This window comes from Ambystoma mexicanum, chromosome 5q (genome assembly GCF_040938575.1).
Source record: "Ambystoma mexicanum isolate Mex_15411 chromosome 5q, UKY_AmexF1_1, whole genome shotgun sequence".
NCBI lineage: Eukaryota > Metazoa > Chordata > Amphibia > Caudata > Ambystomatidae > Ambystoma > Ambystoma mexicanum.
This window is the reverse complement of record NC_090933.1, coordinates 521,339,890-521,362,665: the sequence shown is the minus strand read 5'-3', so window position 1 is coordinate 521,362,665 and position 22,776 is coordinate 521,339,890. Positions and strand designations below refer to the sequence as shown.

General features: G+C 45.2%; 1 protein-coding gene across 2 annotated transcripts in view; it reads right to left on the bottom strand.

Annotated features, from left to right (window-relative positions):
* Positions 1–22,776, bottom strand: part of SPIDR (scaffold protein involved in DNA repair) — a 3,076,965-nt gene that overhangs the window by 1,076,454 nt on the left and 1,977,735 nt on the right. For both annotated transcript variants that reach the window (XM_069621022.1, XM_069621023.1), the window contains one exon: positions 7,524–7,713. In XM_069621022.1, the coding sequence (XP_069477123.1) occupies positions 7,524–7,713 (190 nt within the window). The remainder of the gene's footprint in view (positions 1–7,523; positions 7,714–22,776) is intronic.

Genomic DNA, 22,776 nt, shown 5'->3' with positions numbered 1-22,776 from the left:
GAGCAATCTTGCCACTGTGATGCAACTATTGGTGGACAAGAAGAGTCTGCATGTGTTTATTAGTTTAGTGGTGTATGCTGTAGCGGATGCAGTAGCATTTAACTGTATGGAGAGCGAGAGAGTGGAATCCAGGTAGACTCCTAATGTTTTGGCTTCCTTGGCAACTTTGATATTATTCTCATCAATGTTAAATGAGGTGCAATGGGCGTCTAGTTTATTAAGTCGTTGCCTGGATCCGATTAGTAGAAGCCCGGTCTTGTCATTGTTGCGACAGAGACCACTTTTTGCCATCCATGCTTGGATTCTAGAGTAGAGTTTGTTTAGAGGTGTGGAATCTCCGTCGTATGAGCCTGATAGAGTAATGCGAATTTGCATATCATCTGCATAATTTGTGTAGGATACGCTAAGGTCATCTAGGTGGTCGAAGAGAAGCTTTGTGAAGACGTTGTAAAAGGTATGGGGAACGCATGAGCCATGCGGGACTCCGCATGTGACAGGGGACGGTTCAGCGGAAGCTGAAGGTGCAAAGACTCCCATAGTTCTGTCTCAGAGAAACGAATGGACCAAAGCAGCAGCTTTTGTGGAAAAGGAGGCGGAAGTAGTTAGATGAGAACTTAGGATTTTATGGTCAACTTGGAACGCTACCGATAGGTCTAGCTGGAGGAGTAGGGCCAGGTTTCCATTGTATTTTGCATCTTCCATCTGGATTTTTAAGTCCAGGAGAGCTGTTTCTGTGCCATGCCTGGGTCTGAACCCGGACTGTCGTAGGCCCAGCAGGTTATTGGCTTCGAGATGGTTCTTAATTTGGATGTAAGCTGCTTTGTCTAAGATTTTCAAAAGAAAAGCGACAGTAGTTATGGGTCTGTAGTTGGTGGGAACGCTGGGATCGAGATTGGGTTTTTTGATGAGAGGCATGACCCAGACATCTTTGAGGTTTTTGGGAGAGCAAGAGGCAAATGATGTGTTAATAAAAGAGGTGATTAAGGGAGCAAGTTCCTTGGCCCCTTCCTTTATAAGAGTAGCTGGACAGATGTTGCCAAGACATCTAGTGGGCTTTAGGCTTGCAATGATCTTTTCTAACTCCTTAGTGGTGACTGGTTTGAAATTAAATATGCTGCAAGTTTTAGGTAGAGGACAATGGTATTTGCTGGGTTTGGCCTTAGATGTGAGACTATGTTTTTTTGCTTCGATTTTGGCTTGAGGTGTAGCAATTTTATTTAAAAGTGCCTTTTGGATGTTGGCACACCAGAGGGCGTCTTTATTAAATAAGTCCGGAGGAGATATGGGGGTCTCCAATTCCTTGAGGATGGTGAAGAGTTCCTTGGAACTGGACTTGGCATTTTGAATTCTATGATTCAGAGTGTCACTCAGTTTTTTGAATGACAGTTTTATAAACAGAGGACGCAGTGTTGAAGTTTTCCTTATTCAGGTCTGTAGGATTTTTTGTCCAGCTAGTTTCGGCACATCTTTTGGCTTTCTTTGGGGTCTTAAGTTCAGGTGTGAACCATTTGTTAAGGTGTGCTAGGGGCTTGGCTTTTCTGGATTTAAGGGGAGCTATGAGGTCTAGGGCTTGGCGTAGATTCTGGTTGTATCGGTCAACCAATTTGGAAAGATCAGTTTCAAATAGCTCAGGAGGGTTAGTGATGGGCTGGAGTAGAGGGGGTATATTCTCCAGTTTGATCATCCGGTTAGTTCTTGTTGTGGCAGTGGCGGCTCTTTGGATGTTAGGTAAAGGATGGAAGATGTCATGGATCTCAAATGAGATGACATGGTGATCTGACCAAGCACAAGGAGAGTTAGAGATGATTTTGATGTTGCAGTTTAGATCTGCTACCCAGTCAAGGTTTCTGCCTTTGCAGTGAGTAGGATCGGTGATGCGATGTAAGAAGCCTAGTTCTGACACTGGGTTTTCTAAGGCAGTGGCATTAGTTTCTAGGGTTTATTGTAGGCCATCATTTAGGTCACAAAGAAGCATGATTTGGGAAGTAGGCTTGGTATTTGGGGTGAGGAGGTATGAGATGTCTTCTTCGAAGGAGGACATGGGACCAGGTGGTCTATACAATAGGTAGATGAGAAATGTGTGTGTGGTAGATAGAGGGAGTTTTACGGAGAGGAGTTCTCCAGAGGGAATTTGATGACTGTCAAATACTCTGATGCCAAGTGTGTTTTTGGCGACGATAGTGACTCCACCGCCTCTACCGGTGGTCCTATCATTTCTAATGATGGAGACGTTTTCAGGGACTGCTAGCATATGTGATGGTCCTGCTGCCGGATGAAGCCAGGTTTCTGTGTCTGCCAGAAAGTCGAGGTGATTGGCTGAAATGAGGTATGCAATACCAAATTCATGGGCAATCACTGACCTGGCGTTAATAAGGGCTCCTTTGATGTGAGGGGTCTCTGAGGTCAACAGGGTGGGTTTGGTTGCTTGTGCTGACAGAGAACTACTTAGTTTAGGATTATTAGTGCTGATGAGATCGGGATAAGTTGAGCTATATTTGGCAGATTGGTTATTGCGCCATTGCATTATCTTAGTAAGAGCCAGTGAGTCAAGTCTAGCATTTCTATACGCTATGGAACATGATATGTTAGGAGTTGGCCTGGTGGCAAGCCTCAGTAGCCATTGACTGGGGGTGAGGACAGTGTCACTTGGGGAATTTGTAGTGTATAGTTTGAGATGTTGGTTGGTAATACTATTGGGGAGGTGGTTCAAGGTGGCAATGGAGTTAAGGAGTGGTAGGAAGCTAGCCATTATGAGAATGGTAGCTCTTCATTATCTTTATTTTTATTTGTTATTATTATTTTGCATTGAATGTGTAATGATTATCTAGAAGTATGGATCAATCTTAATTAAGCCCGGTTTTGAGAAAGGCCTAATGGCCGAAACACATGTTAACCACTAAGGGCAATTGAATCAATCAATCTTGTAAATTGGACCAGAACAAGTCAAAATAAAATATGGAAGGATACCATTGCATTTCTGTTATGAATGCCTGGTGCAACACTAGAATACAACCAAACACAAACTTCTTACAGACAGGTCCCATTTCACCTTCTCAGACTGCCACTGTAAGGCACTTGGCCTGCCTGTCCTCTCTGGTTGCCACTGTAATTCTAGGTGAAGGAATAGTGGGGAACAAGGTGATCGCTGTCCATGATTGGATATTTAGAACCAAGGAGTATGTCTATTGTTAGGGACTGCATACAGAGGTGGACCAACTTGCATAGTTAAACGTAAACATGACCTTCCCCAAAAATGGAACAGAACATTTGATGGCCTTCTTCCAGAAATCTCTCTTATAAAGGCTTTCCCAATCTCAGAATGAGTGGTCAGGCATTCAAGTCTCAGTCATCACTGTTCCAAGGTTCCAGAGGAGTTACCTTGCCCCCTCCCTAATAATACAGGCTCCAGGATGTAGCAAGCTCTTCTTCTGCTCCTTTAAGCCTAGGTGCAGGCATTCTGGGGGTTCCATAACCCAAGACTAAGGTAGTCCCTGATGTTCCGCAGGACCTGCAGGGTTCTCTTATAGATGGTGTTGTGGTCAGCTTGGAGAGAGGCAGAAATCTCTACAGGTCTTCCTTCCTGACTGTTTGCCCCACTCATTCTCTAAACTATCACTATGCTGCCTGACACCAGCTGGAACATCCTGCCACCAGTTAAACCTGCCTAGGGACTGACCTCTAGAACCTCCGATCGCTAGCTCATTACCCCTATTCTGACTCTTCACCTCTACTTTCAATACCTTAATATCTAATAAATTAATAAAGTACCAATCTCTTTCCTTTTGTATCTTAATTTTTCTCATCCTATCATCGGCAACCCTTGACCAATCTTCTTCACTCTCCTTGTCTGAAGACATATTGTCCTTAATCTCCTCACTCTCGCCTACCTTCTCCTTCTGCTGATCCATCACTGTTGCCTTACTACCACCTTGGCCTATTCCCACCATTGATTCCTTTTCTTTTGATCTTACAGCCTACTTCGTCTCTAGTTTAACCACCTCCTCAACCACATTTTTGTCACCTATCACCTCCACTTCCTCAGTTACTGTCACGACATTCAACTACACACCAAGTCTTACTTCCTCTCTCCAGCCTTCTTACTCCTTCCTTTATTGCCGCCCCCCTTCATTCTGCCAATGTATCCTCCTGCCAATACACTCTGAATTTTCCTTCCGTCCTCCGTCCCCCTGTTCGTACTACTGCCTTCCACTCCACGTTTTACTTTCCTCCTTTCTCTCCCCTTAAACCTCCTCCTCTATCCTGCTGCCACCTCTCCAGCTCCCCTCTGGAGCACACTCTTGTCTCCAGCTTTCTCCAAAACCACTGCAGCACTTCTCCTCTCCAACAGACTTCCCTCTCCAGTCTTCTCCAAACAGGAGCCACCTGCTTCTGTCAGCCCACTAGACTGGGCTGTCTGACTTGTATAATAACATGTCTCCTCCCCCAGATTGAAACTAGGGAGGATGGTCTGCAGATGTCAGCCTAAAGGGAAAGAGTATGAGGGTTTGGATTGCTAGTTCCCTTACTTTGTGGTGGTCAGAATGAGGCTAAAAGAGCTGGGCTAAACCTAGAAGAGCCCCCGTTGCCATTTCGATTTTAAAGCTCTGTGCATGTAGAGGCTGAACAGGCTTGCTTGTGTGGCGGCTATCCTGCTGTGCTGCTATTGGGTTGGCAAGTGGGGAAAGAGGGGCTTTAGGAATGTGGGGAGGTTGCCACCAGAGGCTTCATGTTCTTGTAGGGGTTTCCAATGGTCTCCCTGTCCCTGAAGACATGGGCATCATGGTAAATGCATTTTTCTCTACCTTGCTTGGCTAGGTACCCAGCTCCCTGAATCACCTGGCTCATGGCCACCAGACGAAGTTCCAAGAAGTACATTGTGAGTAACGAAATGGTGAGGATAAACCTCTCCTTCCTCAGAGGTGTCACCAAAGATCAATGATAGCTGGAGGTGCTGTCTCAGGCTTCAGCATTCAAGAGGCAAGGTGAGGAGAACATGAAGGAATAATGCAGCGAGGAACAAGGCAGCACTAGGGAACAACAGGAACAGAAATGACGAATTCAGAGCACAAACCTGAAGCATTACAATGCTCCCTCGAGGAATGGTGATATACTGGTAAACCAGAAAGCTTTTCTCCAACTGAAAGTAACTACCGTTCAATCAAGTTCTACAGTTCCCTTTCATTCATTGTAGGATTCACAGAAAGGAATCGAGTCCCAGTAGCTACTGGAGTGGTTCTACCATTGGAGATGTTATGGACCTTGGTTACTTGCCTCTAACATCATCTATACCAGAGCAAACACCTCTATGAGGCCGGTGAGTGGATCATGACAGCATATCCTCTTACAAGCTCCGAGATGGGTGACATTGGTGGAATCGTCTCATTAGTCGGACAGCATGAACATGTGGGTTCCCAGGTGCATTCATATGGCCATACTCTTTCCAGTCAATGAGGTATTGTAATTTGCTACAGTTATACCAGGAGTCACAGATCTGGGCTACCTCAAAATCTAGCATGCCATCTTTAAAGATTGGTAACAGTGGGGATTTACTGTGTCGAGGAAAACAGCCAGGTATGTATGAAACACTGGATGTATGCATTTCCAAGACAGGGTCAGGCAGAGCTTGAAGGCGACTGGCATGATCGGTTTCATCATCTTGAAAGGGCCCAAGATGCGTGGAGATAGCTTTGGAGGTGTCCGGTGGATCAGAAGAGTATGATTCAACCTATTTCCCCATTCCCAGGATGGGTTTTACTTTACAGCAAGAATCAACATACTTCTTGGTAAGGGCCTGTGTTGTTGGTAAGTTGCTCAAGGCTGCTTGTGCCCTCTTTGTGGTTCCTGAAGTAGAAGATCAAAGGCAGACACCCTGGTCTCTAAAATAGATGTAGCAGAGAAGACACAGGGGTGAAAATCGTATGTGAATCGAAACAGACTCACTTTGATGGAAGAATTAATGTTATTGTAGACTAACTCTGCCATTGAAGGAGGTCATCCCAGTTATCCTGCGCATTTGAGAAACAACACAAATACGGTCCTATCACATTGCTGAGCCTCTCTGTCTGGCCATTTGAATAGGCGTGGTATACAGATAGCATAGTCCTTTCAATATCCAGGATTTTACAAAGGAGAGTCCAGAACTTCGATGTCTGCTGTGTATCCCTTTGTCAGAAATGATGGTGGTTTGGGGTCCATCGAGTCAGGAGAGATTTCAAACGAATAGTCGTGCCATTTCTGGGGCGGCAGGGCTCTTAAGGGGAAATGCGCTGTTTGATAAAAGAATCAATGGTTACTATTATTGCGGTGTACCAATGTGATGAAATCAGTAGAAATTATCTGGCATGGTGCAGAAAGCAATATTGGCTGAAAGAGGTTCCTGGCTGGGAGAGAAGTGGAATGCTTGGCCTGAGCATACAGAGAATGAGTGGTTAACTAGTCTTTGATGTTATCAAGCGTGGGCCACCAGAAATGTAGCTTAGTCGTGTTACGTGCATCCGCTATTCGACAATGTTTCACGTGAAACTGTCATAGCGCAACAACATTACTTCTTGTTGATCTTCCATGGGCATCCCTAGTTGCTTGTCCTTCATCAGGACTCCCTCATGCTATTGTATCCTCTGAAGTACAGCACAAGGGTCGGCTCGGGGGTTTGACCCCATCAGGGGTAGAAAAAGGGGCCTACCCAGGTTTGAACCAGTCCTGCCCCAGAGGTGGGGTGAGAGAGTTGTGGGTTGGGTGGCATGCCCCCAGCATGTGCTATGTTGAATAAATATGGGGCCACTTTCAATAACGCCATATGCTTGCCTAAATTCTTCTACTCTCATTTCAGAAATGCAAACACCAACCTGCCCAGCCAACACCAAAGACTACTGCAAACTGAAGAAAGAAATCGGCAGTCCTCAAAATCTCCAAAGCACTCTCATTAACAGAGCCGCACGCCGTGCCGAACAACTGTACATAGCATTGTTAGTAGAAGATAGAGAAGAGCGAAAACTGCATCATCCGCAGATTTGAATGTCATGGGAGAGAAGGGGTCGCTGCCTAAAGCACCTGATGAAGATTCGCAATGTGAATGCCCACCCCAGCAGGAAAAAGTAACCGTAGACTGGGGAGAGGGAAGGATAAAAACGGGAAGGAACGGGAATGAAAAACTGGTATCGTACTGGCATGCTTTCTGGGTCCAACAAACAAAGAGCCCCCAAGAACAACAACACCGAAGAGATGCACACAAGCAGAACTCAAGAGGGAAGAGTGGCTGGTGGGAGCAGAGAGACCAGGCCCAGTTAGTTACATCTAGATGGTTAATGTCATGACATGCATATTTGGTGTCTTTGTACTGTGTATTATATGCAATAAATGTAAACAAAATATACCATGTTAACTTAGTTCTATGAAAAACTGAAAATCAGATTGTTATCCTGAATTTTCTACCTGTTGTCGTTCTGCATACTCAGTTCCTTTCCTAAAAATCTTCCCCACACCCCCATGTCAAACACAGAATCCCGCAATAGGTCACTCCTCACCTGAGAGGTCTCCTCTGGGTTGTTTAATTTGAATATCTGAGACAATGACACAATGCTCCTTCTGGTAGGTGCTTTGCCAGGAATAGGCGCTTTGCCTTTCATTTCCTCTTTCGCATCTGAAAAAACCTTCTGACTGAAATGCGTGTTTAGCACTACAGGGAAGTTCTCATTGTGGAGACTTAATTTCTGCCTGCGAAAAAGACAAAGAAGGACATTGGGTATGTAGGATTTTTAGAAACGGGTTAACTCCTTTGCTTTTCTATTTAAGCTCTGAAAACAGTTTATGCTAGAACAATGTCATGCTCTTGTATTTCATAAAAATGTTCATTTGTTTTTCAATAAAAATATTAAAGTGCAGTCAGTGCATGAAGCCATCAATAAACATCTTATTTCACCGCAAATGCAAAATTCGTGTGTCATAAGCTCATTTGCCTATCAAAACTTCTGAATGAACCACTGCCCAGACCACCAAAACCCAAAAAAGGTTTTAGTCTTTGTGGGGAGTTGGCACACTGATACCCCAACCCAGCTTAGAGCATATATATATATATATATATATATATACATATATATTCAGTGAAAAAACTTTGTTAAAGGGACGTTATGTTTCAAAGTAAAACCGAAAAACCCCTGAAATTCGGCAGTTATGGTAGGATAAGCAACCATAATGCGCGCCGCCACTGTGCACTGCTAAGACTAACACCCAGGACATCAAAGATGACATCACAAATGTCATTGATGACATCACTGATGACATCACATGTGCATTTACTTTTCATGAAAACTCTGTAGAAGGGATTCTTATTGTAATATTGACAAAAAAGTGTCAAGGATCATTGGAATAAATATGAGCTAATTAGTGCATTAAGGAATGTGTTGATATACTTAGCATTCTATTATGAAGTTCTATCCAGTATACTAAGCTATTCATGCAGAAACATAAGCAGTGTGTGCAACATAAATGATGAAGGTGCAATATTCATAATCTTGCCATGTTGAATACTGAAATGATAACTGCTTTTTTATTAGTTTTGCATAATGTGAAACATGTAATAGATAGCTAATAAAACCCAATTACTACATTATTGCATTACTGCACACCAAACACAAAAAGACAATAACACATACAAATAGAGCATATACAGGGAAAGTGAAGTAAACAAAAAAACAGCAGTATTACCCGACAATTTTCATAACGTAAATAATTATCTTCATGTACAGAAATGATTGCTCTGCTTCAAAGCTACTACTTCCCTATGTATAACTATCACATATTGTGACTAGACCCTAATGAAAGTAGTGTACGTGCAATGTGTACAAATATGAGCATATTCAGGGAAAGTACAGTAATAAAAAAACAACAGAACTATAACAGTGTTGATAACCGTACTAATCATCTTCATACATAGAAAACATTGTTGTCTTCCAAGTCTGTGTTTTCTCCTTTGTATATGGTTCATATGCTTTGAGTGGACCCTAAGTGAATTACTGTAAGAACATATTTGTAGTATAAGACTACAAACATAGTACTTTGTATTATAGTATAGTGAATTTTTAGTTCCTGATTGTAACTGCCATAGATATATCAGTAAAGGAAAAAAGAGGGAGCCAGACATGTGATGTCATCAGTGATGTCATTAATGACATTTGTGATGTCATCTTTGATATCCTGGGTGTTAGTCTTAGCAGTGCATGGTGGCGACGCGAGTTATGGTTGCTTATCTTACTGTCACGATGCCCGCTCCCGGGGAGCCGGCTCAGGCCCTGCGTCCCCGAAAGCGGACATCAAGTCCCCGGGGAAGGTCCCAGCAACCCCTTATAAGGGCCCTTTGGACAGCATCCTGGCGCCTATGGCTCCAAGCTCATTATGAAAGTGTTTGGGTGCACTTACCTGATGCAGACCATGCTGCAGAACCCCAGCCTCCTTGAGGCCTGAAAGGAACTACTTTATCTGTGGGACTCATTTACCACCCGGGCGTGGTCGGGGAAGGATACATACCTGATTGGAGGAAGGACACATTCTAGGAACTTCTTCCAAGGCTATTTAAACCACACCCGATCAGCCACAAGTGCTTTGCGTTGTTCTGCATCTAGCAGCTGGACGCTCACCGTGTATGCTCCTACATCCTGACTTCTGCCACACCTGCCAGCATCCTGAATCACCTGCAAAGGAAGGGAACAAGAGAACAGAAGAAGGAAAAGGCTTCACCTGCTAAATCTGTATCCCAGAGACATTTCGCTGACAATCCTGAAAAGGAAGACATTTATTTTTAAAAGCACATCGCATCGATGGCTGCAGCGCTGCATTCAACTCACCTTTACAGGGCGCCTCCATGTTCAGCAGCGACCATCCGGATTCGCAGTCGCGCCCCCGCGCCTAGGGAGAAAAAGACAAGAACAAAGGTGAGAGAAAGAAGGGAAAAGGGAAGCTAAAACTCCATGTCAAGACTTACCTGTTGGGCCATTCCCTTTTCATTTCGGGTCCGCGCCGCATCCAGGCATTTTCGGACCCCGGCCCTTAAGGGGAAAAAGACATCAGCGTTAATGAGTGAATGAAAAGACATTACCAAAACACTCATTAAAGACTTACCTGATTTCCACAAGGATTTCACCGCTCACCTCGGGTTGGTGCCTGTTCCCCGGCATTCCGTACCCCGGCCCCTATGGGGAAAAAGACACTAGCATTAGAACATTAATGCATGGACACAAGGGGAACCACTTATAGAAAAACTTACCTGGAAGCCAAGCAAGTTTGGTTCTCACCCATCCGAAAATCCAGTGACGTAACTGGATACCAATGCGCCCCTGCATCAGAAGCAGGATGGAGAGCTCGTCCTTCCAGACCCTAAGGTGAGACGCTACGGGGAAGCTCAGAAGGGTTTTGAGGAGGGTGAGAGGGGTAAGTGGGAGGCCGATTGCATTACCCCACAGACAGTTAACCCCCTATTCTCACCTACAGAAGGATACTTCTGCAAGTCAGACAAGCCAGATCTGGGGGCCGGTCAAGTCCGTCTTCCGAACCCTGCGCATCACCTTAGACGAGGTCACAGCAGCGCGAACCAGGCCAGCGCCCCCGTGGGAGTCAGGTGAGCGTTACACTTACCATAACTGCCGAATTTCAGGGGTTTTTCGGTTTTACTTTGAACCATAACGTCCCTTTAACAAAGTTTTTTCACTGAATTTCATAGGTTTTTAGTAGCGCAGCTTAACCATAACGTCCCTTTAACAAAGTTTTTTTTACTGAATTTCATAGCTTTTTAGTAGCGCAACTTTACCATAACGTCCCTTTAACAAAGTTTTTTCACTGAATTTCATAGGTTTTTAGTAGCACAACTTAACCATAATATCCCTGACTCCATATACATGTAACATAGGACATACTAACCCCCTCGTAGTGATTTTCATGTCCGCGGACACATCGAAAATCTGAGCGTGGTGAATGTAAATTTAAATATTGTGCCCCATTTCCCCTTTGAAGTTGGCTCTGAAAAGAGCCTTTTTTTTTACAGATGCTTGACAGACCTGTTATTTTGTATTTTTTTCTTGTTTTTTTTCTTACTTTACTCCTAAAATCTTTACATAACCTTCTCCAAACAACCCTTACATTCCAAAATAGAAAGGCATTTCCCGTAAAAGATAAAGAAATGCCATCTTCTTTAAAATTAACAGCATCACTGGCATCAATATTCTCATTGTTACAGAAGAACATACCAGCTCTAAGCATGAAGGCACACATGCCTCGGTTGATGACACATAGCAATGTTTTGCTGAGGACAAAAAACTGAACTATTGTCCCATATTGCCCTAGGTAGTAATCCAGAAAAAATTACTTTCGCATTTGGAAGGATCTTCATTACGGCTTGAACTAAGCGTTCCAAATCAGCCAACAAAGTAGGGGCACTGACGTTGCCCAAATGGAAAGCACCATAGTGCAAAACTACCACATGCGGACTGTTCATCCCGGCCATATCCTGACAAACTTGTACAATTCCCTGTACATTGCAATCAGGCACAGTGCTCCACACCACCTCCACTCCTTTCACATCAAAGTTCTTTGCAACATGCCTGCATTCAGTGTACTGCTGTCAACCATGCACAAACATATATCCGAGCACCAACACCCTGACTTTCTCCACTTCTGCCATCTTCACCACACGCAGTCCCTTTCAACACAAATCCACAACCTCGACATCTGATTGGCTGATCCGTACAGTCTTCTTTCCATGTTGGATTTCCTGGAAAAACCCGGATGTAGCACGCCCTGTCCACGAACAGCCGCGGTGTCCGCGGACGGCGTCCACTTTACTCTCTGTGCCATTCCCTCATTGCATACAGCTAAGCAATCACACAATACGAATAACGTCCTCAGAACACCCCCATTTTGTGAATTTTCAAACATTTCAGGACAATTATCATTTCATTATTCAACATATTAACATTACAAATATTATACTTTCATCTTGTACTCTGCACACAATGCTATGTTTCTCCATTAGTAGCTCAGTATACTAGATAGAATCCCCTAATACAATGCTATTTATATCAATGCATCGTTCAAAGCACTAATAACGGTATGATATTTATTGCAATATCCTTGACACTTTTTTCGCAACATTGTAATAAAAATCCCTAGTACACAAATTCCATGAAAAGTACATACACATGTGATGTCATCAGGGATTTCATCAATGACATTTGCGATGTCATCTTTGATGTCCTGGGTGTTAATCTTAGCAGTGCACGGTGGTGGCGCGAGTTATTTTTCATAGCTTACCATAACTTGGGATTTTCAGGGGTCTTTCGGCTGAATTTAAAACCATAACGTCCTTCAAACAAACTTTTTTTAATATCACGCAAAAAATATACAACATGGCGTGCAAAAACCAACTTCTCACAGATGGCTTTACACAGAATGTTGCAAAGTAAGAATTTATGCTCGTTCACAGTGAAGGTCAGCTGCTTCCATTTTTTTCTCGGCCCTCGGAGGGACTCACGAAGCAGACTATAAGGTTGTATTGTGTTTTGACCTTGACAGACAGATTGTGATGAAAGACTTCTCTTGAAGGAGTGTTGCTAAAACGTAAGAGAAGATAAGGATGAAATTTATGAAACGAAACCACTTTTATATTTTATATCACTATGCGAAAGATCGTTGGCACACGCAGAGTCGTATTTTGGGACTGCACCACTCGTAGACAATGGAAATTGCAATTGTACTGTAAGTAACCCTTTAGATTATTTTATACCAAATATAATTACAATAGCGTAGCATTAAAGACTGCTCAAGTTGAACTTGTTCGTTGAAAGTGGCATAATGTTTTCTACCGCGCACTATCACCGCCGAATTGATCCCCTGTTTAGAGGGCTCTGAAAAAGGCAGACGACACAGGGTGGGTTAATACAAATAATTTAACCTGTCTATAGGCGGTCAAGCGCTCTACTCGCTGTGCCACTTCACTGTAGCCTGTCAAATGGCACAGCGAGTACAACGCTCGCTTTGACATCCGTGCACAGCTTGCTAACGCAAGTTTGAATCCCGGCAAGGCTAAACTCAGCCTTTCATCCTTCCGTGGTCGATAAATGAGCACCACACACTGTGGTTAATAATAAGCACTGCTTAGATACCTCACGGTTCTTAGCGCTATATGAATGGGAAAATATTATATTATTTTATTATTAACATACTCCGTTGCACTATCTTCGATAGCAAATAGTTTCACGCCCTAATAAATAAAATGATGATTTTTAATGAAGGTCGGCTGGTGAGACTAATTTATGTTTTTTAAAACAGGTATGTGGCCCCATTTTGCCTATGTCACGATTTACAGACTCCAGCGGATGGGGTCTTCAACTGCCAGGTGCAGGTCTAAATATGCAACTTCATGACCCTCACCATTTTATGGGACAATCGCCAAGGACCAATATGCCCTTACGCAGTACTAGCGGCTACAAACAACATACCAACCAATAGGGTGGTCTAATGGCTCGTTTTTGCAGCAACCTTCTGATTATCAGAGCGACCATTTACTGCTTTTATCATAAACCAACAGCCTATCTACCGCAAAGGAACAACGCGTGGCTCCAAATAAACTTTTGCTGATCGACCGCAGAGACAATAGCAAATCGCTGAATATTCACTAAACATTTCATGTGAAATAAATGTACTTTACCAAATGTAAAATCCTGCTGTTTACTTTTAAACCACAGTTTCATATTCCGAATTGTGGCGCACTGAGTTGTAAACTGATCTAACACACCCTCTGTACCGCAAAGGAACATCGCGTGCCTCAACATGAACTTTTGCGGATCGACAACAAAGACAAAAGCAAATTGCTGAATATTCTCTAAACATTTGATGTCAAATAAATGTACTTTACAAAATTTACAATCTTGCTGTTTGCTTTTAAATCACTGTTTCATATTCCGAATTGTGGTGCGCAGTGTTGTGACATAATATGTGTTGTCTTCCGGGTTCTGTGTAAAGTCACTTAGGACTGGAGAGAACTGGGCGCGTTTGATGACGCACCCTGTAACGTCACGGAGAGAGGCGGAGAATATGAATGCTTTGATAATATCAGGCTTAGGGGCGGGAGATATGATTTAGTGTCGCAAAAGCAAGTCAGCCAGGTCAATAGCGCCAGTCATAGGATTATCACATAATGTCGGCGCACACCAGCCGGATTTATTGTTTCTTTAGTGGACAAAAAGTCGGTTGACGCCCATAGGAAATTGTACTATTATTGGACAAAAGGAGAGGTCTTAAAACACTTTCACCCTGACAACGAACAATACAAACAACGTTCCCAGAACACCCCATTTTGTGTAATTGCAACCATTTCGGGACACCGCGAGTGTTCTTAGAACACATTCAACTAGACAGATTACAATACGGACAGCGTCCTGAGGACACCCCCAGTTTGTGTATTTACGAACAATTAAGTACACCGCGAGTGTTCATAGCTCATTTTTACCTTCCTTGCGAACAAAAATGACACATACTACGTCCTCTAAACACCCCACCATTTAGTTTATTTACAAAATGTCAGAACAGCCGTGTTCTCCGCGGACAAATCGAACGCAACAAAACATCTAGCACATAAATAAAATACAACTTTGAACCTATCTCATACTCCCCCATCCTCCCCAAAGACTTCTACACACCAACACACTCTACTAAATACACATTTTGAACAAACTTTCACTGCGCTGTCTGCGGACGTCCGCAAATGCAAGATGGTGGGCGCGACAGAAAATCTGACGTGCATCACGCACCACGCCGCCCAATCAGCGAACACGTCGCATGTCCGCGGACATGACGCAAGCCGCTGGGCCAATCGGGGTGCAGTCCGCGGAGCAAACAGGGAAGTCCGTCCGCGAAGCGAACACAGATATCACTAATTTCTTTGCCTTACATTTTTGTCATTTTTTAAAAATGTCTATTTTTAAATGTCAGTCTATGGGAAAAAAAAAGTTTTGGGACACCCCCTATAACTTCCCTCCCCCCCCCGGATGAATCCTCACCAAACTTTGCAAAAAGATTCAGAGTGGGCCATATACTTTTTTTGCAAAGTTTGGTGAGGATTCGTCCAGGGGGAGCGAAGTTATAAGCCGCCCAAAAAGTGCTCTTCCTATGGAAACACCAACTTAAACATAACTACATGGCCGCTACCGCGGCCATGTAATATATATATATATATACACGCCCGGAGGGCAAAACGGGCTATTTCCCACGTCCTAAATGGAGTCAAAGGGTTAACTTGTATACCTGAACCCTTCCCTTCAGCCAACATTCCTATGCCTAACAAAAACGTTTCCACCTTCCTCATGTCTTTCTAAATGCATTCGCTCCCTCTTCCCCATTTTGCAACACTACCTTGTCCATAAATCTCACGGGGACAATGTGCTGCCTGCCATGTTAGTTCAGGGGGGTGTTCCTTCCCCCACTCGTCTCTATATCCCTTTTCACTATTATGCTGTCTGTGTTTAATAGCTTTGGAGTCATCCCACAGTCCAGTCCACTACTCTCGAGAGCGCCATTGGGGCATTACCCCAAGATGTCTTTTTTTAAAAAATCTCTGCTCACTCCAAAATTGTGTGAGGAAAATCTACCGAACGTGTTTTGCATGGCAAACGCCAGCTATCCCTCCTGATGCTCATTTGAACATGCTCTCCATTCAGTAGTACGCATGTTGGATTAGACGCAGTCTAGTACACGCCCCTAGCTCTCTTGGGAACTGCAAGGGGTCTTCTAGCAAAAGCTGCTAACGCTGTCCTGTGGTGGATATTGATTTGGTCCTTATTGTTTGTTTTGTTTGTTTATTTATTGTGCGCACCGGACCCTGGGGTAGCAGGGCGCAAGAGAACAAGGAAGTTTACAGCTTGGTTACATACATTACAAGTTACAGGTTACAGAGCATGTAGAGTGGCCATTACTTGACTTTGCAAGGTAAAACAAGGGCAGACAATCAATCAAATCCATGGTGAGCGAGCAATATAGCAGGTCGGTGGCGAACGAGCAATATAGCAGGTCATTGCGTGTCAGGTGAAGTACATGTGGAAGTGCAAGGGTAGAGAGTCGTTTAAATCTCCTTCTCAGTAAGCCATTTTATGGTGTTCTTTCTGAAGTTGTTGAACGTTTGGTTAGATCTGAGTGCATGAGGTAGGGCGTTCCATAATTGCGCTGCCTTGACTGGGAAGCTGGATCCTCCAATAGTGGCTAGTTTAAATCTGGGCACTAGTAGGCAGTTAGGGCTGACTGTCCTTGTAAGTCTAGTGGGATTTTTTCTGTTGAAGCGTTCTGAGAGGTAGCGGGGGGCTTTGCTGTTTGGTAAAAGATAGTGTCGCATCAAGGTAAAAACCTAGGGTTTTTACTTCTCTAGCGACTTTGATGGTGCTACCATCGATGATGAAGGCTGAGTAGTTTTGGTTGAGTTTGGAAATGCGGGCTGCCGTACCCAGGATGATGAGCTCTGTTTTGTCATCATTCAAGCATAGGCCATGGTTGGCCATCCATGCTTGAACGATGCTATAGACTCTGTTCACCAAAGCCAGATCTTCAACGTAATCCCCAGTAAGTGGTAGGAGAATCTGGGTATCGTCTGCGTAGTTAGTATAGGTGATACCTAGATTATCAAGATCGTCGAAGAGTGGCTTGGTGAAGATATTATAGAGTGTCGGCGAGACACAGGATCCCTGGGGCACTCCGCAGGTGATGGGAGTCGGGTCTGCTGAAGCTGCGGGGGAGAACACCCTCATGGTCCTGTCACTAAGGAATGACTGTATCCAGACTATAGCCTCCCCTGAGAAATGGGCCGCCGAGTCCAGGTGATTGCATAGGACTCTGTGGTCCACCAAATCAAAGGCGGCTGATAGGTCTAGGAGGAGGAGGAGAGCTAATTTGCCCTGGTCTCTGAGTGAGTCTATTTGGGCCTTTAAGTCGATAAGGGCAGTTTCTGTGCCGTGTTGTGGACGGAAACCGGATTGGCGGGTGCCAAGGAGATGGATCATCTCAAGGAAGTTCTGGATTTGGGTGTATGCTACCTTGTCTAATATTTTTAGTAAGAAAGGCACCGTGGTGATGGGTCTATAATTTGTAGGAATGTTGAGGTCCAATGTTTGCTTTTTTAGAAGGGGGGAGTACCCAAGATTCCTTTAGATTGCGAGGGATGGTGCCCGTAGTGAAGGAGGCATTAATAAGTTTTGTAATGAAGGGGGCTAGATCTCTAGCCGCGTCCTTAATCAGTTGTGCAGGGCATTGGTCACCTTTGCAATTAGAGGGTTTAAGAGTCAGAATGGTCTTCTCTACCTCAATTACCGAGACCTTGGAGAAGCGGAATAGGGTAGATTCTTTGGGTGTGGGAATTTTGTCCAACGGAGGTTGAGTTGGTAATGAGGCTTTCTTTAGGGCAATTTTGGTTTGGAGGTTGGCCACTTTGTTGGTTAGTGCCAGTTGTATGTCTGTACACCAGGTTTTATCTTTGATGGAGTCATCCTGTACTGCGATAGGGGTTTCCAATTCTTTTAAGATGGAGAATAGCTCCTTCATACTGGAGTTGGCTTGGGTGATCCTGTTATTGTAAGTTTCTTGTTTGGCCCGGATAATATCTTTTTTGTATTGCGAAGAGATGATTAGGTTGGTTTTATTTTCAGCGGTCGGGTGCCGGTTCCATGCTGTTTCGCATTTTCTCTTCTGTAGTCTTAAGTTTTTTAGGTGGGGTGTAAACCCGGGATTCAGGTGCTTTTTTGGTTTACTGTTCCTAAGTTTGAACGGAGCAACTCTGTCAAGAGCAGAGGACATGGCATTATTGAATTCATCCACTAGGGTGCCTGGGTCAGTGTGATCGGGAAGAGAATTCAGTTTGGGTAGGATATAGGGCAGAATATTAACAGCTGTGATGTTTTTCTTGTTTCTGGTTAAGGTGGGTATGGCGGGCGTGGGTGTAGAAACTGTGGGTCTTTTAGAATTGAGGGTAAAGGAGATAAGATGATGGTCTGTTATAGAAGGGTTACAGTTGTGACTGGCGATCCAGTCAAGAGTTCTTCCTATGGTATGTGTGGGAGTATTCACGATCTGCGTGAAACCTAGTTCCGAGAGGGTATTGGCTACGGCAGTAGCCTGGTGGTCATTGATATCGTTGAACCCTAGGTTGAAGTCACCTAACACTAAGGTTTGAGAGGAATTTTTTAGCTTCTCAGAGATAACAGTGGTGATATCTTCATTGAAAGTGCTGATGGGGCCAGGGGGTCTATAGAGGAGGTAGATATTTAGTGTTTGAGAGTTGGCGGTGGGTAGTTTGATGGAGAGAAGCTCACAGGATTTAAGGGAAGGTGTGGAGGTGATTCTCATAGAGAGATCAGATTTGGCGATAATTGCTATTCCTCCACCACGTGCGTCTGGTCTGTCAGCTCCGAGGATGGTGTAGTTTTCTGGGACTGCCAGAGTGAGTGCCGGACCTGCTGCCTCGTGGAGCCATGATCCGGTAATGGCGATGAAGTCAAGGTCATTTTCCCGTATGGCATCTGCTATGTCGATAGCATGAGCGACTAATGATCTGGCATTGATTAAGGCAGCTTTTAATTCAGGTTCTGGCAGCACTGTGAGAGGGAAATTGGCCATAGGTTTGTGAGTTTTATGGTAGAGTTGGCTACTGGGAGGGGCGGTGGCTGCCAATGGTCGAAGTAGTTTGGGACGAAGGTGTTCCAGGTTGATGTTATATTTAATGATAGGTTCGAATATTTTGGGTAGTCGAGCACGGAGTCAAAGGTTCCTCTGTGCTAGGTTGCAAGGTTTGGAGATAGGTTGTATGTAGGCTCCTGGGCCCTCTGTGGGCAGAAGTGATGGCATGGTCATATAGATAATGGTGAGTATGACTGTCAGATTGGTGAGCGATGCTTGGTGGGCTGGGTTAGGCAGGAAGGAGTACATAATGTTGCTACTAGATAAACTAGGGGGACTAGACTTGGATGCCGTAGTTGGATGCTGGGCAGAGTAGGCTAAGTGCAGTCATCAGATACTAGACGAGATAAATGCAACAGTCAAGAACTAGGCTAAAAGCAATAGTCAGATACAAGTCTAAAGCAGCAGTCAAATACTAAATGAAGATAAGGCTAGATACAGTGATAGGAGTATTTGTGCTAGATGCGTCAATTGGGAGTGGAAAGTGTGCTAGCAAAGGATGACTTAGCCCTTTCAGCGTTACGGTAGTCTCTATGCGACCATAGGGGATGACGCAAAAGTACAGTGATCTCTAGGCGAACATAAGGCACAACCCAATAGTACAGTGGTCTCTGGCGACCATAAGGCACAACGCAATAGTACAGTGGTCTCTGGCGATCATAAGGCACAACGCAATAGTACAGTGGTCTCTAGGCGACCATAAGGCACAACGCAATAGTACAGTGGTCTCTAGGCGACCATAAGGCACAACGCAGTAGTACAGGGGTTTCTAGGCGACCATAAGGCACAACGCAATGGGACAGTGGGCTCTGGGCGACCCGAATGGTTGAGGCAAGACAAAGTGGCTCCGTATGGGCAGCAATGGCTGGGCATGGGCAACAAAAGAGCTAGAGATCCGTTTTATAAACAGTGCAGAGAATGAGAAAGCACAGGCATTAGATCGATAAGTGGTTATGTTATACAGCAACTAATGGGGAGAGTAGGATGGATTGGATCGCCAAGTGGTACCAGGTGGGATATTCGTAGGCGGGCCGCAGGGACAATAATAAGCACGGCTGGGAGGTTGCGTTTGGGGAAGAGAGCACAAACGGTAGGGGACACGTATATTACGAGTGCTCGCCAAGTTACAGCTAGGTAACGCAGTGTCAATGTCTAAAGGTCAGTAAGTCATATGCAATGAGTGAGTAGCTAATAGTATGACTATGGCATTTTGGGCGGCACATATGAAAATGACATGCATGTCTGGGGATGGTGTAAGGATTAGATATAGCCCGCATGCTTACCTCAAAGGACAAAGAGTCTCTGTGTTGCTCCTGCAGTGGGGTTGCTGTGGGGGAGCTCCTACTCTGACCCCGGAGCGTGACAGTCTGGCGTAGCAGCGCGGAGCAATAAAGGTGGGAATAGTCAGTGTCCGAGCACATAGTTCTTTCTAGTAGAAGCTGGTCGAAACATATGTGCCCGCAGCGTCCCGGGGCGAACAGGGGAAGAACAGGGCCTTTTTCCTCTGGCCTTCTTCCGGAGCCGGCGCACAGTGGGTAAAGGAGGCTAGTTAGCCATTCACTTGCCTCATCAATATGGATATTTCCGAGATTGCTGCTTCATGATGGTCAGGCAGCATGCGTAGAGTATTCCGGCGGGTGCTCAGGTAGGATGTGCTCGTGAGGGGCAGGGAGGGGCTCCAGCCCTCTCACCCTTCGTGGATGCAGCTGAGTGGGGCTCACTGGGGAAGAACAGGGCCTTTTTCCTCTGGCCTTCTTTCGGAGCCGGCTTCCGCCTACCGGTGTAGGGGATTGGCTCAAATATGCAGCTAGTTACTTGGCAACGCTACACAGCCTCGTTTTCAGGCCGCGTTGCGACCGCCATTTTGGGGTCAGGCCACATATTGTGACAAAATGGTGGATCGTCGAGGTGGCAGTGTGCAAATGCACAGGAGGGGCTCAAGTGGGCAGCAGGCCTCAGGATGCAGGCGCACAGTGGGTAAAGGAGGCTAGTTAGCCATTCACTTGCCTCATCAATATGGATATTTCCGAGATTGCTGCTTCATGATGGTCAGGCAGCATGCGTAGAGTATTCCGGCGGGTGCTTCAGGTAGGATGTGCTCGTGAGGGGCAGGGAGGGGCTCCAGCCCTCTCACCCTTCGTGGATGCAGCTGAGTGGGGCTCACTGGGGAAGAACAGGGCCTTTTTCCTCTGGCCTTCTTCCGGAGCCGGCTTCCGCCTACCGGTGTAGGGGATTGGCTCAAATATGCAGCTAGTTACTTGGCAACGCTACACAGCCTCGTTTTCAGGCCGCGTTGCGACCGCCATTTTGGGGTCAGGCCACATATTGTGACAAAATGGTGGATCGTCGAGGTGGCAGTGTGCAAATGCACAGGAGGGGCTCAAGTGGGCAGCAGGCCTCAGGATGCAGGCGCACAGTGGGTTATTCTTTGTCCTTCAACACATTCAATTCTAGGGTGAGTTTCTGGAGAGGACAAGACCAGGCCCTAAGTTGTGTAGGGTGTGTCTAAGCCAGAGGTCTTCAAACTGTGGGGCGCGCCCCCCGCCTATTTCTTTAGATTGGAGGAAATGGGCAGGCGCGGCTCACATGTTCTGACTGGGGCATAAAACTGTATCAAGCCCCAATGAAAAAGTGGCCCGCAGTTGCAAATGGATATTCATTCCTTTAGTCACAGACTGTTATAGTACCCAAGGGGGTTTCTATTGTTAAAATGTAAGCAAATTGTTATATTTATTCAGAAACAATGGTCACAACTATCAGCTGCATAGTGAAGTTACTCATCAAACTGGTCCACATTGGCCAAAAAAGTAGCCTATTTTGACTGGCCCACGCTAGCATTTTGCATTTTTGGACAGGCATTGTGCTATAGGCCAGTACGAGCCTGACGGCGCATCCATAATGGGCGAGGGGACATCCATCCAGTGACCCCCTCACCCATCATGGAGGACCCAAGGAGCCAGCCCAGTGAAACACTGGGCACTCCCTCAGCTGCTTTTTCCAGCTGAGTGAGTGCTCCTGGGCTGGCTGAACTTTCAAAGGGAAACATTGTTTCCCTTTGACAGTTCAGTTAAGTTTCCCAGCCACACATGCTCATTGAGCCATGCAAGCCTGGGGGCGTTTTGCTTCACAAGCCTTGCGCATAGCTCATTGGAAATGCTGGCTGGGCACTGCATGTTTGTATGTGCGAGAGGGAGCTCCTGCGCCTCCTTTCACATACGGACAGAGCAGCCTGGAGAGGGGCGTTTCAGCACCAACGCTCGGGCCCCTGCAGAAGGTACGTGTATGTTCATTTATTAATTTATTTATAATATCTTTTTATTTATTTTAATAGCAACAAGAATCAACCCTCTCATGTGCCCTCCCCCCTACCCTCTCCCCCTCCTTCCCTTAGGCTCAAGACGACATAACTTTACAACCAATCTTATGAAAAGGACACTAAATTTTGTCTTCAAAACATTTTAAGAATACAAATGTTAGGAGGGCACCATTGGAGCATATAGTCACTCTGGAGATATTGTAGAATTGGACCCCAGTTCGAATGGAAGTTCTCGGTGGTGCCCTGCAGTTTACATGTTACCCACTCCATGGTTATATTAGCCATTGGAGCTGTGTCGGTGGCATCTGCTGCTTCCAGCCTTGGGCTATGACCAGCCAGGCCACCACAACCAAAACCATAATCACCTTCTGTTGGCATTTAGGGTGCATTTTCTGTGCGGGGTCCCATATGCCGGCTAGCCATATGCTGTCTCCTAGGCCTTCTGCCCCTTGAACCATTTTCCCCACTTGCGCCTTGACCTCGTTCCAGAAGGGAATTATACTCTGGCATGTTTTCCAGATGTGTTTCCAGTCTCCTCCTTGACGGCAACCCCGCCAGCATAGACCATCCATGGTCAGATAAATGTCCTTCAGTCTCTTCGGGGTAATGTGCCATTAGAGCAGAACTTTTTGCCATATTTGCCTCAGGTGGATGGAGTTTGTCAAGGTGGCGATGTTTCGGCAGGTTCCCTCCCAGTGACAGCGCGGAATTTCCATCCCCAGTGTCCCCTCCAACCTCTTCATGTACAACCAACATATCTT